Below are 15,768 nucleotides of genomic sequence, written 5' to 3' on the forward strand. Positions count from 1 at the left end.
ACTGGGATCTACATTGGTTAGAAGGAATCATCATCTACTGGGTGGAGGTGTGCAAGGAAGAGGGTGCTCAGAAAAAAGGCCCTAAAATTAATGGCACAAAGTCCATGAACCAAAGTTTACATGCTTTACTACTGAGGAGTCCCTTAATCCTTCACTCATGGCCCAATGATTCTGATTTTATGCACAATTCTAGCAAGTTACATTTGTTACATATTTGATTTCCTAACCCATAGGAAATTAGAAATGGAGAGGAAATGGTTAGAGGCAAGACAGTCATAGTAGCAGTATAAGAGGGAGAGGATACAAAAACCATTAAAAAAAAGAGATCCAAGAACTCCCAAAGCAGCAATCTTAAGTTAATCATTGCAGGGGCAAGAAGCTACCCAAGTCAGCCTCACTAGACCCTGTCCTTGCACTATCAACCTTCATCATGGTTGCATACACTTGGTGCTTTCAATAAGAAGGGAATACATGTATGATCCACAATAGAAAGCTTTCTAACCCCCAAGTGGCTAAAATAAAAGCTCTGGTACTTAAAGGGGTAAACCCTCAGCTACTTGGAAAGGGCTCTCCAGATGACTCATTCCTGAAAGGCTCCAGAGAGCCCTGGCTTCAATACATCTTGTTCTTTAAGAGTTATTTTACTAATTTATACATTTGTGCAATCTGACAGGGTTGTTGTAGGAATCAAATGATGTAATGTATGCAAAGCACTTTGCAGATCTTAAAGTACTAAATGACTGTGAGTTGTTCTTATTGGCTGAGTGAAGAGCTATTTGATCAGCATTAGTGACCAAGTGGAGATAATTTAGTTTATTCTGAATTATATCAGGTATGGCAGATTTGGGGACCTGTGGCTCCTCCTTTAAATCTTTTTCTGATTTTGGCCCCCAGCTAACTCCCCCAACTTTCTCAATGACTTTAGTACCTGAACTTACTGTCCTCTTTTCCATCCCATCCCCTGCCATCATACTGAGGGGTTAGAATATTCATGCTGATGGCCCCTTGCTAATGCTCCGACTCCACAATCCCTCAGCCTCCTTAACCCAATAATATCATCCTCCAGCCTGCTTCAACTATGTCCTAATGCCAATGGATTAATTCACACCATTGGCCTCTCACCACCTCCCAGAACTTTGAAATGCCATTCTTCTACCACAATCTCCTCTCCTACTTCTTGTGCTCTCTCCTTCACATGAAACCTAGGGCATGGGGGAGAGCCAGGGGAGAGCCAGGGCAAAGACGAAGAAGGCAGGTGGAACATTATATAAGCAAGAGTAAGATGGCCAGCTTGGCTGGATCATAGAGTTCATGGAGAAGAGCAATGTATAATTGATTGATTAATAATACTCCTTAGCACATTCCCCCTTTCACCTGTCCTCTCCTTTTGCTCCCGACCACACCCTAAATCCAAATGCTTAGAACATTTAGCCTTCTATTTGCACTCAGATTATAGGGGTCCTCCAACATGAGCTCCCTTGGCTTTTCTTCCTCCATTCTTCAACTTATCAGCCTCATCACCACTCCCTCCTCCTCCTTTCTGATCCAGGAAGTGAGGTTTCTGCTCCACTGTAAGACTAATTCCCCTCTGAGACTTTTCTCCAGTTGTCCTGCTTTCCCTCTTATGTGTATAGTCAATCTTGCTTCAGATATGACCCCTTCTGATATTCTCCTACAGACAGGCTCAGGTCTCTCAAATCCTAACATAGCTATCGCTCCTCTTCCTCTCCTTCCTTTTTACTGCTAAACATTTTGAAAATTGCTTACACAGGGTGCCTACACTTTCACATAACTGACATTCTCTCCTCCACTTGCTATCCATTTTTGTCCACCCACCATTTTATTAAGACTGTTCTCTCTGAGGTCAACAATTAGCTTCTAATGGACAAATCTAATGGGGTTTTTTTTTTCAGTCATCATCTTCCTCAGTTACTCTGTGGCTTTTGGCACGATTGACCACTCACACCTACTATATATGCCTGTTCCTCCTCTCTTCCCTTCCTACCTCTCTAACCGTTCCTTCTCTATCTTCTTCCCTGCCTCCCCATCCTCTCCCTAACCTGCTGAAGTGAATGTTCCTCAGAGATCTGCACTTGTCCCTCCTCTCTTCTCACTCCATTATACTCTTCCTTGGTCACTTCATTCTCTCTCATGGCTTCCCTTCTACATGGATACCTTGTAAATCTCTGTCTCTAGCCCTTACCTCTCTTCTGAGCTTCAGACCTATATCTCCAGGTGCCCATGGAACATCTCCACCTGGATATCTCACAGGGCCAAACTCAACATGTCCATGAGAGCTCATTCTCATTCTCCCCTCTGTCTTTGGCACCACAATTCACCCAGTCTCTCACGTTCACGATCTTCTGCTGCTCTTTGATCCTTCCCCCTCTCTCACTTCTCACATCCAATCAATTACCAAGTTCTGTAGATTGCATCTCCACAGTCTCTCTCACACATCTGTCCTCTCCTCTTTGTTCTTAATGCCATCACCCTTGTATAGGTCTACATTACCACCTGCCAGGACTAAATTAGTCAACTGTTCTTCTTTTTTTTTGTGAGGCAATGGGGTGAAATGACTTGCCCAGGGTCACACAGCTAGTAAGTGTCAAATCTGAGGTCATATTTGAACTCAGGTCCTCCTGACTCCAGGAACAGTGCTCTACACACTGCAGGATCTAGCTGCTTCCATTAACTGTTCTTCTTGTCTCCACTTCCTCTTCCCTCCTCCAATCCATCCTTAATACCAGAATACTACTAAAATAATCTTCTCACTCTTAGATCCGATCACGGCCACTCCTGTGCTCAAAAACCTTCAGTGTCTCCCTATTACCTACCAATTAATACTCAAATTCCTCTGACTAGCATTCAGGGCCCTCCAGCAAACATATCACATAATCTCCTGTACATTTGCTCAGGCTGATTCTATTGCCAATAATGTCCTCTTACTCTTTACCTCCTGAATCCATCCTTGTCCTTTAGAACTCTAACTCAAATGCTGTCTCTTCCACAAAACCTTCCTGTCACCAATCCTGTTCTTCCCTCCCCATCTCCTACCTCCCAAGTGTTGGCAATGATCTTCCTTTTGGACTACACACAGCACTTTGTTTTGTACTTTTCTGATGTACTTATCAAGTGTTATTATACATTATGTTATTTATTTTAGTGTCTTATCCCCCTGCAAGATCTTAAGTTCCATAAGGGAACAGACACTATGTCGTTGAAACCTTATACCTACCTTAACACCTAGCAAACTGATCTGTATACAATAGGCATTTAATAGTTGGTTAGTTTAATTTCTTCCTAATTATATTTGGTGGAATACAAGTCATGACAATACCTACCAAGGCTCCTAGTACCAACCCATGACGACTATATGTCTGTCTTCTGATTACCAGACATTAGGTAAATGTCTGTTTACCAGAGGGCTGGCCACCAAAACATGAACTTCTTTGGCCAAAGAAACTTATGAAGACCATCTACTGAGGTGTGAAGGGGTTGGTATCTGGAACCACACTAATGAAACCACAGATCTTAATAGAAGACTCTAGGGTCATAACTCTAGAGCTAAGATGTATGTCAGAACGATCTTATCTGCTCCAACCCCCTCATTTTACAGATGAGGACAATGGAGTTCACAGAGGGTAAGTACCTCACTCAAGGTCCTAGAGGTAAAGTGGCAGAGCCATGATCATTTGGAGGATTTAAATACCACTTTGGGGTACTAGATAAAATTAAATTGAAAATGTATCAAAACAATTTGTAGGCTGATCCATTTGCCCCTATCCATCTTTTTGTTGTCATTGTTTAGAATTTATTAATCTGCTCAGGTCTGACAATGGCTACTATTCCTGGATGATCTATACTGTAGGTGTAGCAATTCTGTGACTTGTCATCACCTTCAGCTCCTACCCCATAAAAGCACTGGATTTGGATTAAGTAGACCTGAGTTCAAGTCCAAACTATTTGTGTGACCAAGAGCAAGTCACTTAACTCCTCTGAAGGTCAATCTCCTTATCAGTAAAATGGGAATGATACTTGCTACCTATCTCACAGCATTATTGTAAGGAAAGCACTTTGTAAGCCTTCAAGGACTATAGAGAAGTAACTATCAGCTTCATCTTCATCATCATTATCACCCTGCCAAACAACAGCATCAGTAATTATTAAACACTAGCATTGCTTATCTCGTATGATAAACATGCATGAGCTTCTCTGCCGAAGAGGTGCTTAAATTCTAATAAAATTAGATCCTAATAGAAAGTGTTAGTGCAGGCCCTGTGGACTTAAAAAATTTATATTGCATATATGCCCCAGGTACATTTACTCACACACATACAATTTACTACTGGGGAGGCACTTGGGAACTGTATAGAGCAGAAACCTATTATGTTTTGTAATTAAGATTGTTTCTAACAAAACTCAGCAAAGGAAAACAATCCCACTTCATAGCCAGGATCATTGGGCAGATTTAGATTTAGCTAGAAGGGGCCTTCAAGGCCATCTAGTTCATCCCTTTCATTTTTATAGATAAGGAAACTGAAGCCTGTAGAGGTTAAGTAACTTGCTTAAAGTCACAGAGGAAGTAAATGGCAGAGCAGAGAAAGGTCCTCTGACTCCAAATTCAAATATGGTGCTTTGGGGTTTACAGTGTGCTCTGCAAACATCATCGAGTTTGAGCTACACTATAGTCTTAGGAAGACGTCAGGGATTATTAACCTCCTTTTACAAATGAGGAAACTGAGGCTAAGAAGTGACTTGCCCGTAAGCACACCCACTAGGAAATGGTAGGGCTGGATCTCAAATTCAGAACTGAGGACTCTAAGATTAGGGTTCCAGTTCCTATTCCACTCTAAGTTGGCCCCTCTCCACAAGGGGTTCATGGTCTAGTAAGAGAGAATGGTGTGGTAAGTGATGTGAGAGGGGTCCAGATAACATGCTCAGTGGAATTGCTCTGGTCATTCTGCAAGGATTCAAGATCCAGTGTGGTGTAGGGTGCCATAAAAGGATGAGGCAGTTGCAAAGGTTTGCAAGGGGAAGGTGTTGAGATGGGGGTGTAAGGGAAGAAGCTGAGAGGAGAGAGGGAAAGTTGAGACCTAGAAGGCCCTAGTTAAGAGCATAATTCACGCAGAGATCAGAGGACAGAAGGAGGTGGCAGGAGGGAGGGAAGCTAATCACATGACAAAAGAAAGGCAGGATTCCAAAAGACACCCTGTGGATACTTAATCATAGGATTTAGAGCTGGAAAAGACCTTGAAGATCATTTAGCCTAACCTCCTGCTTTTACAGAGGAGGAAGCTGAGGCTCAGAAAAAGGGAGTGATTTTTCCCAAGTTCATATAAATACCAAGCAGCAGAGGTAAGAGTCAAACTCAGCTCTCTGGAAGGCTCATCTAAAGTCCTTCTCTATTGTTTCTTTTAAAATTGCATTAAATTACTTTTTTCAATAAACGATCATTTATTTTCTTTCCTTCCTACCACCCACAAAGAGAGAGAGAGAGAGAGAGAGAAACTCCTTGTGACAAATATACACAGTCAAGTAAAACAAATGTCCAATGTTCCTTCCACTGTGCCATGAAAATACAGGCAGGATCTTATACCAGGAAATATAGGAAAACCATGAAGCAGGATTTAGAAGATGGGAAAGAGAACTAGCTCAGAGGATGGGTGGCCTTCTCAGACTCTTTAAGGCCAATCATCAGAGCTCAGGGTTGAAATCCAGATAGGGGACTGCACCCAATGCCTATAGGTAGGGCTATGACCACAAGGTCAACACTTCATAACCCACCTTCTGCAGGAAGGGGAACCCAGGATCCCAGAAGAAGGATCACAGAATCTTAGATTTAGAGCTAGAAGGATTTTGGAGACCATCTAGTCCAATCCTTTAATTTCTACAGATGAGGGAACTGAGAGCTAGGCAGGTGATGGGACTCGTCTAAGGACACAGAGAGTAAAGGACAAATCCAGAATTTGAACCTGGGTACTCAGGCTTCAAAGCTAGTGCTCTTTCCATTGTACTGTAGGCACAGGAACTGGGCAGACTCTTGGGTTCTACTTATGAGGCAACACGAGGTAGTAGGAAAAGCCCTGGGATAAGAGTCAGGATTTCTAGTCTTGGCTTTATTAGTAACTTTCTACATGACCTTAGGCAAGTCATTTCTCTCCCTGGGCAGGTGACTCTGAGATACAACATGGGATAATGTAGAAATTATACAGAATTTCTAGTCAGAAGACCTGAATTTGAATCCTATCTCTGCTACTTGCTTTCTGTGGGACCTTGAGCCAATCACTACTTCTTTGGGCATCAGTTTCCTCATCTATAAAGTGAAGGGATTCTACTAGGTGACTTCAAAGATCCTTTCCAGCTCTCAGAGTCATGTTCTATGTTCTAAGGATCTGTCCAGCTCTGACATGCTATGTGCTAAAGTTTCTTCCAGCGTGGAATTCTGCAACCCTAAAGGCCACAACTCACCAGAAGTGAGGGACCATAGGATGATAGATTCAGACCTGGAAGGGACCTGAGAGGTCATCTAATCCAACTCCTTTTTTTTTTTTGCCAATGAGAAACTGAAGCCCAGAGGGGTTAAATGATTAAGTCACACAAAGAGTAAAAAACAAAGTTAGGATTCAAACCCAGATTCCTGGACTTCAGATCCCACGAACCAGGGCAAAGGTTTCCACCTTGAGAACCTGTGACTACTCATTGATTACACAAGATTCCAATTCACTGTGGAAAATGAACACTTTCATAGAAGTAGAAGGAAACAATCTAAAGTCTAAATAAGTTATAATAACACACTCACTTTTTCCAACAGAATTCAGCTATTCCTGGCTCTCTCAGAAGTTCTGAGGTTCCATATAGATTCATACTGGAGATTTTGTTACCAGGATCTGGTTTGCCTACCCAAACTTCTCAGGAACAGCCACAGACTGAGCTGTTATAGGGAGGCAAACTTCAGTTCATTGTAAGAATTGTTGCAGTCGTTTTTCAGTTGTGTCCGACTCTTAGTGACCCCATTTCTTGGCAACGATACTGGAGTGGTTTGCCATTTCCTTCTCCAGCTCATTTTACAGATGAAGAAACTGAGGTAAAGAAGGTCACTTAGTGACTTGCCCAGGGTCACATAGCTAGTAAATGTCTGAGGCCAGATTTTAATTCAGGAAGATGACTGCAGGCCTGATGTTCTATCCACTGTACTACCTAGCTGCCCCAGTATAAGAAAGAACTTCTTAAATATCAGAGCCATCCAACAATGGAGGGGGCATGAACTCTCTGTCATTTTAAGCCGTGGCTAGATGAACATTTGCTGAGGATATTAGAGGGAGAGATTCATGCTTAAGTACAGGTTGGACCAGATGAGCCCTGCAGCTGCTTCCAGCACTGAGAGTCTATGATTCAAAGTCACAATACTTGTTTATTTCCAACAACTGTTTTTCTTCTTCTTCCTAAATCTTTGATTACAAAAAGAAAGCTCCAGGTCATCCTTAGACTCTGACGTCTAACTTGCACTAAGCTAGTCTCCCAGTGGGAGGACTAGAATTTCCATAGGGAGAATTCCACTGGGATCTGCACAACATCTTTGGCCTATGTCCATGAGGCCAGAGCAAACACCCTTGCTTGGGTCTACAGGGAGTTCAGCTGAGGTAATACGTGATGATAGTGAGAATGGGGCCGGGGGGGGGCTGGGAAGGGGGAAAGGAGGAAAGGATATTTCTCACATAGTAAGCACAAAGGATGCTGTGTTAGCTCTTCCTATAGCTCAAAGTAAAGTCAAAAAAGGATCCATTTTCTCCCAGAGAGGGAAGGAAACCACCACCTACTCTGCCCTCTTTTTTTCATAGTGAACAATACCAATTGTCATGTAGCCATAGCTCATATCTGTTATCTGAAACTGCTAATGGACAGGAAAAAAGAATAGGTAAGTCAAATGTGGTTTAGGCCCCTTTAGTTTCCTCCTTTGATAAATGGGGGTTTGGACTGCATTATCTCCAAGATAATTTCCACATATGGTATTCTATGATCTTAGATACCAAAGGTATTAGGAATACAGTTTTAAAGTATTATTATTAATTATAATAATTATGAGTAGCAATGGGGAGGGAGCTGTGGCATAACTGAAAAAGCACTGGACTCAGGACTCCTAAGTTCTTTTTTGGGGGGGGTAGGCAAGTGACTTGCCCAGGGTCACACAGCTAGTAAGTGTCAAGTGTTTGAGGTTGGATTTGAACTCAGGTCCTCCTGACTCCAGGGCTGGTGCTCTATCCACTGTGCCACCTAGCTGCCCCTGGCCTCCTAAGTTCTATCACTGGTTCTGCTATATGATCTTGGACAAGTTACATCTCTCTGTCACTCAGTTCTCTCTACTGTACAAAAGAACTAGCAATACATGCCTTGCTTCCTTTACAGAGGTTAGAAGGATCACATGGTAAAACTTATGTAAAAATTCTAGCCATAACTGAGTTCCATGGTTCATTCTCTCTCACTTGAACTACTGCAACAGTCTTTTAGCCTTTAGTGTCTAACTTTTCTAAACTATCCTTCACATAACTGTTTAAGTCACTTTTTCAAAAACTATTGGTGGATGGCTATTTCCTACTGAATACAATTCTAATTCCTTTGCTTGGCATTCAAGGCTCTCCAAAATATGACTACACCCTTTTTTGCTTTATTTTACTACTCTCCATTATGTACTCTACTGGACTCAACTGAATAATTCCCCTGAAGATGTGCCACCATCTCCCACTACCAGACCTCCATGTCTTTTTTCATATTGTTACCTATGCTTAGAATGCCCTACCCACATCTTCAACTACCCATCCTTTAAAGCTTACCCCAAATGTTGCCTCTTTCCTAAAAGTTTCCTTGATCCCTTCCAGACAGAATGAGTCTTTCAATGGTACACAGCAGCAACTATTTAATAGATGTTTAATGAATGAATGAATGAATGGTTTTGCAAATGGTAAAACACTATACAGTTGTGAAGTATTATCCTTAATGCATTGCTTCTAATTAAAACTTGGAGAGATATGAAATATGTGTCAAATAAGTTTGACTGGGAACTTGAACTGAACTGAACCGTGACCTAAAAATCAGGATGTGCTGAACTAATTTGCTAAACCCCAAACTGAGTCCAAATATTATTTTAACTGAACCATGAATGAAACCAAAAGTTTTTTTTTAAAGGAACACTAGGGGATCAGATCAAACTGGAAGCAAGCCTGGATATTTTCTAACTCAAATGAACTGAAAAAAAAACTGGAACATTTGAACATTCTACGGAGCTGCCCTATAGTGAACAAGATTTCATCAGGTTCAAACTAATGAAATCAGGTGCCAAGATAATCCCTCTTCCTACAATTTTAGGGGTAAACACGGACCTTTCACCTAACACATATTTGAGTACAGTTGTTAAAGCTTCAAAGATCAGAAGAATCACAAATGCAGTGGAAAGAGCCTTGAATTTGGAATCAGAGAGTCTAGGTTTGGGTTACTACCTTACTAGCTATATGACCTTGGGCAAGCCACTTCCCTTTTTTAGGTCTCAGTTTCCACACCTGAAAAAATGTGGGTAATATTATTTGCACTATCTACCTCACAGGGCTATTGTGAAGAAATATTCGGTAAAATAGAACATCTTATTTGAATCTTAGAATTTGAGTGTAATTGTTATTAGAGCTGGAAGACCCTTTAGGGAGAGTCTAATTCAGCCCTCTTACCTTGCAAAGGAGGATGCTGGGCACCATAGAGAGAAAAAGACTTGCCCAAAATCATATACTGAGTAGATGGCAGGGCCAGAACTAGAAACTAAGTCTCCTCCTTCCCTGTCCAGGGGTCTTCCCACTACCCCAGATAAGTTCAGCATAAATAAAAGAAAACCTCCGAAGGGGGAATAAACTTTAGAATTCATCTTCTGCAAGAAGTGGTTGAGTTTGAAGACAAAAAGAACTTTAAATTTGGGTAGAAAATCACTAGATGTTTGAGGACTCCCTAAATTCTGACTTCCAGTTTGGGGAGCATCACCAAGCCCTCCACCAAACGGGCCTCCAACTCATGGATAGATATTCCAGAAACAAAACCTTGGGCTCAATTGGGGAAGGAGGCCGCCACAGGGAGAGGCCAAGAGAGAAACTGAGAGGCGAAGAAACTAAGGATGAAAGCCTTCAAGTACAGCTTCTCATTTCTTCTCCAGGCCCCTAGTTCCTCTGCTCCCCACTTTTCTCTCCCTAGTCCAGATGGTGGTGGCCCTTCTATCTGTGTTCTTACAAGGTTCCTTTTACACAAGGCATCGGCTGAGGGCTCATTGCCCAGCCCTAAGTAGCCCTAGCCCCACACAAGAGAAGGGCCAGACGCCGCCTCTGTCCATGGTGCTGAACCAGGAGACTCCCTCCTGTGCGTCCTCGAGGCGCGCACAACGCCTAGGTTCCGAGTCCGAACCCTTGTGCCCCAGTCCCCACAGACTCCCTTCCTTCTCCATCCCAGCACTCCGTCCCCACTCAGGATCGGGCTCATAATCCCGACATTTCCGCGAGCCCCAAACCAAGCGCGACCCTGACCCCAACAGATCGGCACCACCACCACCACTTGCCACCTTCCTCAACTCGTGACCTGGGCCCCAGAGGCCCTCCCTCAGTGGGTCCGTGACCATGACCATGTCCGTGTCTGCCACTCTTCACGTGCTCCCGGAGGGCTGAGCCCCGGGGCCAGAACCCCGCCCTGGTCCCCAAGTCCCCCGGGCCTCTGTGAGCGGGTCTAACAAGCAGGGCCCAGGGTTGAACCCCTCTCCCCGGTCACAGTCCCCTCCCCACAAACCCCAGACTTGGATCGCTCGCCCCTCTCCCCCTTCCTGGGACCCAGCTCGTACGCACCTGGCCCGCAAAGGGCGCCTCGTGGGCCGCCCCTGGCCCCGCCGCCGCCGCCTCTTCCCTGGCCCCGGCCCCGGCCCCGGCCCCCGCCGCCGCCCGCACGGCGCCCAACAAACAGCAGAGCGCGGGTAGCCAGCGGCTCCGGCTCCTGCTCCGGCCCGGCCCGAGGGCGCAGCGGCCCCGGCTTCTCAGCATCTCCGCGGCGGCTGTAGCTGCAGCGGCGGGGCCGGGCCGGGGACGGCGGCGGGGCCGGGCGGGGGCGGGGGCGGCGGGGCCCGGCTGCGATGGCGGCGGCTCCGGCCGGGTCCTCCCGCTGCAGCCGCTGCGGAGCCGCCGAGTCACGGCGCCGCGGACACGCGCCCGGCCCTCCCGCCTTCGTCCCCGCTACCGCGGGCGCGTCCTCGCCCCTGCTCCAGTCTCCTCCTGGCGCGTTCCCGCTTCTCACCCCAGGCTCAGCCCCACCCCCAGCCAGGCGCGTCCCCGCCCCCCACGGGGTCACCCCGGGGTGACCGGTCCTGAGAGCTGGGAGTACTGCTTGGAGAAGGACTTGTAGCCTGGATCTACTAACTCCCTCCACCCCGGGTAAAGTCTTCAGGAGTGTCCTGGGGGAGGGGGCAGAGGTGATTCCTTGGGAGAGAGTCTCAGGAGAGCCCCTAGGGAGGAGATACGCATGTGATTGGTGCTAGGGATGCAAAAAGGTTTGAGGACAGTCCTTACCCTCAGGGAGCTCACAATTTAGTTGGCAACACCGTATAAAGAGAAAAGGGGTACTAGAATTTCCAGACAGGCTCTACTTAGTGCGGAAATGAATATCATTCCTCTCGATTATTTGTTTACTGACACTAAGAAAAAAGCTCTTGCTGACGACAGAGGCAGTGTGTAAGCTCTTCTGGGAGTCGGTAAGATTTCAGCTGGCCTTGAAGATTCAGACTTAGGTAAGTGAAGATGACGGCAATGAGATGAAAGCAGGATGAAAGACCCGAGGCAGGAATGCATATGTCATTGTTTAGAGTCAAAGAAGAGAAGAGTGAGAGACAAGTCTGTAAAAGCAAATTGGCGACAGAGGAATGGACTAGATGACCTCTTAAGGCCCCTTGAATGCCATTCATAGGAGTTTAGACCTTATCCTGTAAACAATGGGGAATCATCGAAGTGCATGCAAGAGAGGGACAGGTGCCAAGCACTGCTTTATTTCCTATCCAATTCCATACTTTCCTTCCTAGTTGAATGCCTTCCTCTGTACTCCTGCAATAATAAATAATATAGAATTTCAAGCTTTATCAGATGCCAAGATAATCTCACCCAATCCTCTCATTTTATTTTTCATTTTTAAATTATCGATAAAAGTTCTCGTAGTACAACACACCCAAACACTGCCCTTCTACAAAGTATGTACCAAGAAAATAGTTTATCCCTTGTTAAGAGAAAAGAAAACACTAACAGCAACTGCTGCAGTTCATCAGAGGTTTGTTGTGTCTTTGGTTAACTTTATATTGTTGTAGTCATTGTATGTATTTTTTCCTTTCATTCTGTTTTCTTTATTCTGAATTACTTTAAACAAGTCTTCCCATGTTTCTCTGAAAATTTTCTATTTGTTATGATACCTTTAAGGTATAGTAATATTCCATCATATTCATATGCTATAGTATGTTACCCCAATTACTAATCATGTATTTTGCTTCCAGTTTTTTTAAGCACAGATTATAGCTATGAATATTTCTGTACAATAGATCTTTTCTTCTTAATTTCATTTTAAGTTTTGCTTTTTATTTTTCCATGACAGTCCTTTCCTGATAATCCTTCCTGCAACTTTTCCCACCATTGGACAAACCAAAACCACCAAGGTAGTGACAAGGTCTAAGATCTCTAGTTCTCCATTTATCAACCAATAGAAGAGAGTTATGTTTCATTATCTATTCTCTTGTGACAAGACTGGTCTTACAATGAATCAGAGTTTAACTACCTGTCAGTATTATTTTTATTACATTACATATTGAGTATTGTGTATTTTCCTGGTTCTGCTTATCTTACACTGCATTAATTCATACAAATCTTCCTATGCTTTTCTGAATCCCTCATCTTTGTTTCTTATGGAATATTATTATAATAACATTCCATTCTAATCATGCATCACAAGTTGATCAGCCATTCCCCCAAGTCATATTGTTTCTAATTTTTTGTCAATATGTCTTTCATAGCCACCAATAACCCCCTTTATGTTATAGGATCATAGTCTCATAGCTGTGGAGCTAGCAGGGACCTCGCAGACCACCTAGTACACACTCCTTATTTTACACATGAGGAAGCTGAGCCCCCGTGGGGTCATGACTCGTCCGAGGTCACACAAGTAATACATGGCAGAGCCAGGATTTGACCCCAGATCCTCTAATCCCAAATTCAACACTGTTTTCCTATTAAAGATGAAGAAACCAAGGATCAAAGAGTTTTCCCAATATCTCTCAGCAACAGAGCTGGGATTCAAACTCAATTCTGACTCTAAGTACAATTTTCTTTTTACTACCCTATCATATGCCTTTGGGAGTCCCGGGTGTCAGTTTCCAGGTCATGAACAGTTCAGTAATTTTTCTTTCCCAATTCCAAATTGTTTTCCAGAATAGTTTAACCAATAAGCAATTTTAGCAGCAGTGAATGCCATACGTGTCTCCTTACGTTCCCTATACCAATAAGTTTTCCCATCTTTGCTGATTTAATGGGTATGAGGTGATACCTTAAGCCAACATCTTGATTTTATTCATTTTAACTGATACAATTTCCCCCTTTTTTACATTACTTTCACTTCCCAAAGTCCTCCCCCCAACTTCCTTTGTAACAAATAGGTACAGATAAACAAAACAAACACATTGTCCTTGTCTGAAAACATACAAATTCTGAAGTTTTTCAGTATTGTATTCTTTTATGTTATTGTAGTTACCATGTAAATTGCTCTCTTTATTTAGTTTACATTACTCTATATAAATTAATACTAGTCTTCTGATGTTTCCCAAAATTTGTCACATTCCATATTCTTTATGGTACAGCAATATTTACTTATGTTCATATATACCAGAATTTTTGTCAGATCCATTCTCCAATAAATGGACAGCCAATAACCTCCTTGGGATGTAGTTAGTTGTGGAATGGCCCAGTAACTTAATGACAAGGTAATTTAATAATACAAATTTTACTCAGTTCTGCTTATTTGACTTTGCTTCGGTTCATACAGGTCTTCCTAGGCTTCTTCGAATTCTTCATATTTGTCTTTTTAATTGTATAATAATATTTGATTACATTAATATAGCATATGAATATGTCTTATGAATAGCCTATGTAAAAGCAGAGACATATTATGTCATGTATGAAGAACAGTAAGTCTACTTTTTCAACTATTCCCCAGTCAGCGGACAGTAGCTTTATTTCCAGTTCTTTGGCACCATAGCAGCAAGAGTGCTGTTATAAATATTTTGGTATTTATTGAACCATTGTTTCTGCCTTTGAATGCTTTGGGGAATTCAAAGACCAGTGATAGAATCTAAATAATGGTTGGACCACTTCCCAGCTCCATCAACAATATATATATACCTATCTTCTCACAACCCCTCCAAGTATTGACTGTTCCTGTCTTTTGTCACCTTTTCCCATCTTTGCCAATTTGCATCATGTGAAGCACCTTAGAATTGTTTTATTTTGGATTTTCTTAACTATTAGTGGTTTGGAATGTGTTTTCATCTGATCATTTATAGTTTACAATTCTTTTCAAGTCTGTTCAGATCTTTTGACCACTTGTATACTGGGGAATGGTTCTTGAAGTTATATATTTGTTTCAGTTCCTTAGGACTTTAATTGCATAATTATACACTGTTTCCTAGACCAATTAAACAATTTACAGCTAGGCCAATAGTGAATTATCATTTCCTTTTTCTTATAGCCTCCCCCACCCCCAGAAATGAAATTCACCATTTTATACCATCTTAGCCAACCTCCTCATTTCACAGAGTGGAAAACTGATCCCCAGAAAGGAGAAGGGATTTACATAAGGTCACATAGGTACTAAGTGGTCTTCTAACCAGAATTTCTGCCTCCAATCTCTTCCCTTCATTCCCTCTTGCAGACATAGCCAAATTAATCTTCCTAAAACACTGATTGACAATAAAAGGTAGTATGGTATTTTGGAGAGAAAATTCATCTTTCCTCCAAAACTTACCTTTCTTCCTATTTCTCTCACTCAACCCCTATGGTTGGGGGCACCATCCTCCTTCTAGTCACCCAGATTCACAACCACATAGTCATCCTTGACACTTCACTCTCTCTCCATCTCCAAATCAAATTAGTTGTCAAATCTTATCATTTTTTTCTCCTCTACAATGTCTGTTTCATCTGTCCCCTTCTTTTCTCTTGCATGACTACAATCCTAGTTCAGGCTCTCATCACTTATCCCTTGGTCAATTACTATAGCTGCCTAATTGTTTTCTCTACCCATTGTCATTCCCCTCTCCAATCCATCCTTCACATAGATGCCAAATTGATAATCCTAAAGCATAGGTCTAGCCATGTCACTTCCCTGACCCAAAAAACTTCAGCAGCTCTCTATTGACTCTTGGATAAAAATAACAACTCTTCTTTTTGGTATATGAATACCGTCCCTTCCAACAATCTGTCTTAAATTTATCTTTTCAGGTTGCCTTTATATAACTTCCCTTTATTATCCCAGGTCCTACCCAAGTAGACTTACTTGCTGTTCTTCATACATGTTAAAACTCTGCTTTTACACAGAATATTTCCTGTGCCTGTTCTCCTCACCTCCACCTCTTAGACACACTACCTAAAATATAGAATGTAAATTCTTCTAGTAGAATAGAAACCCTTGGAGAGAAGGGACTGCCTGACTGTTGTATTTCTATTCCCAGTACCT

At 42.8% G+C, this 15,768-nt stretch overlaps 1 protein-coding gene across 1 annotated transcript in view; it reads right to left on the reverse strand.

The window, feature by feature from the left end:
* MMP24 (matrix metallopeptidase 24) overlaps positions 1 to 11,054 on the reverse strand; it is a 44,328-nt gene extending 33,274 nt beyond the window's left edge. Inside the window, exon 1 of the mRNA XM_027867077.1 lies at positions 10,863 to 11,054. Within this exon, the coding sequence (XP_027722878.1) occupies positions 10,863 to 11,054 (192 nt within the window). The remainder of the gene's footprint in view (positions 1 to 10,862) is intronic.
* Positions 11,055 to 15,768: the final 4,714 nt, after the last annotated feature.

The sequence above is a fragment of the Vombatus ursinus genome, unplaced genomic scaffold (assembly GCF_900497805.2).
Source record: "Vombatus ursinus unplaced genomic scaffold, bare-nosed wombat genome assembly UNPS02014785.1, whole genome shotgun sequence".
Taxonomy (NCBI): Eukaryota; Metazoa; Chordata; class Mammalia; order Diprotodontia; family Vombatidae; genus Vombatus; species Vombatus ursinus.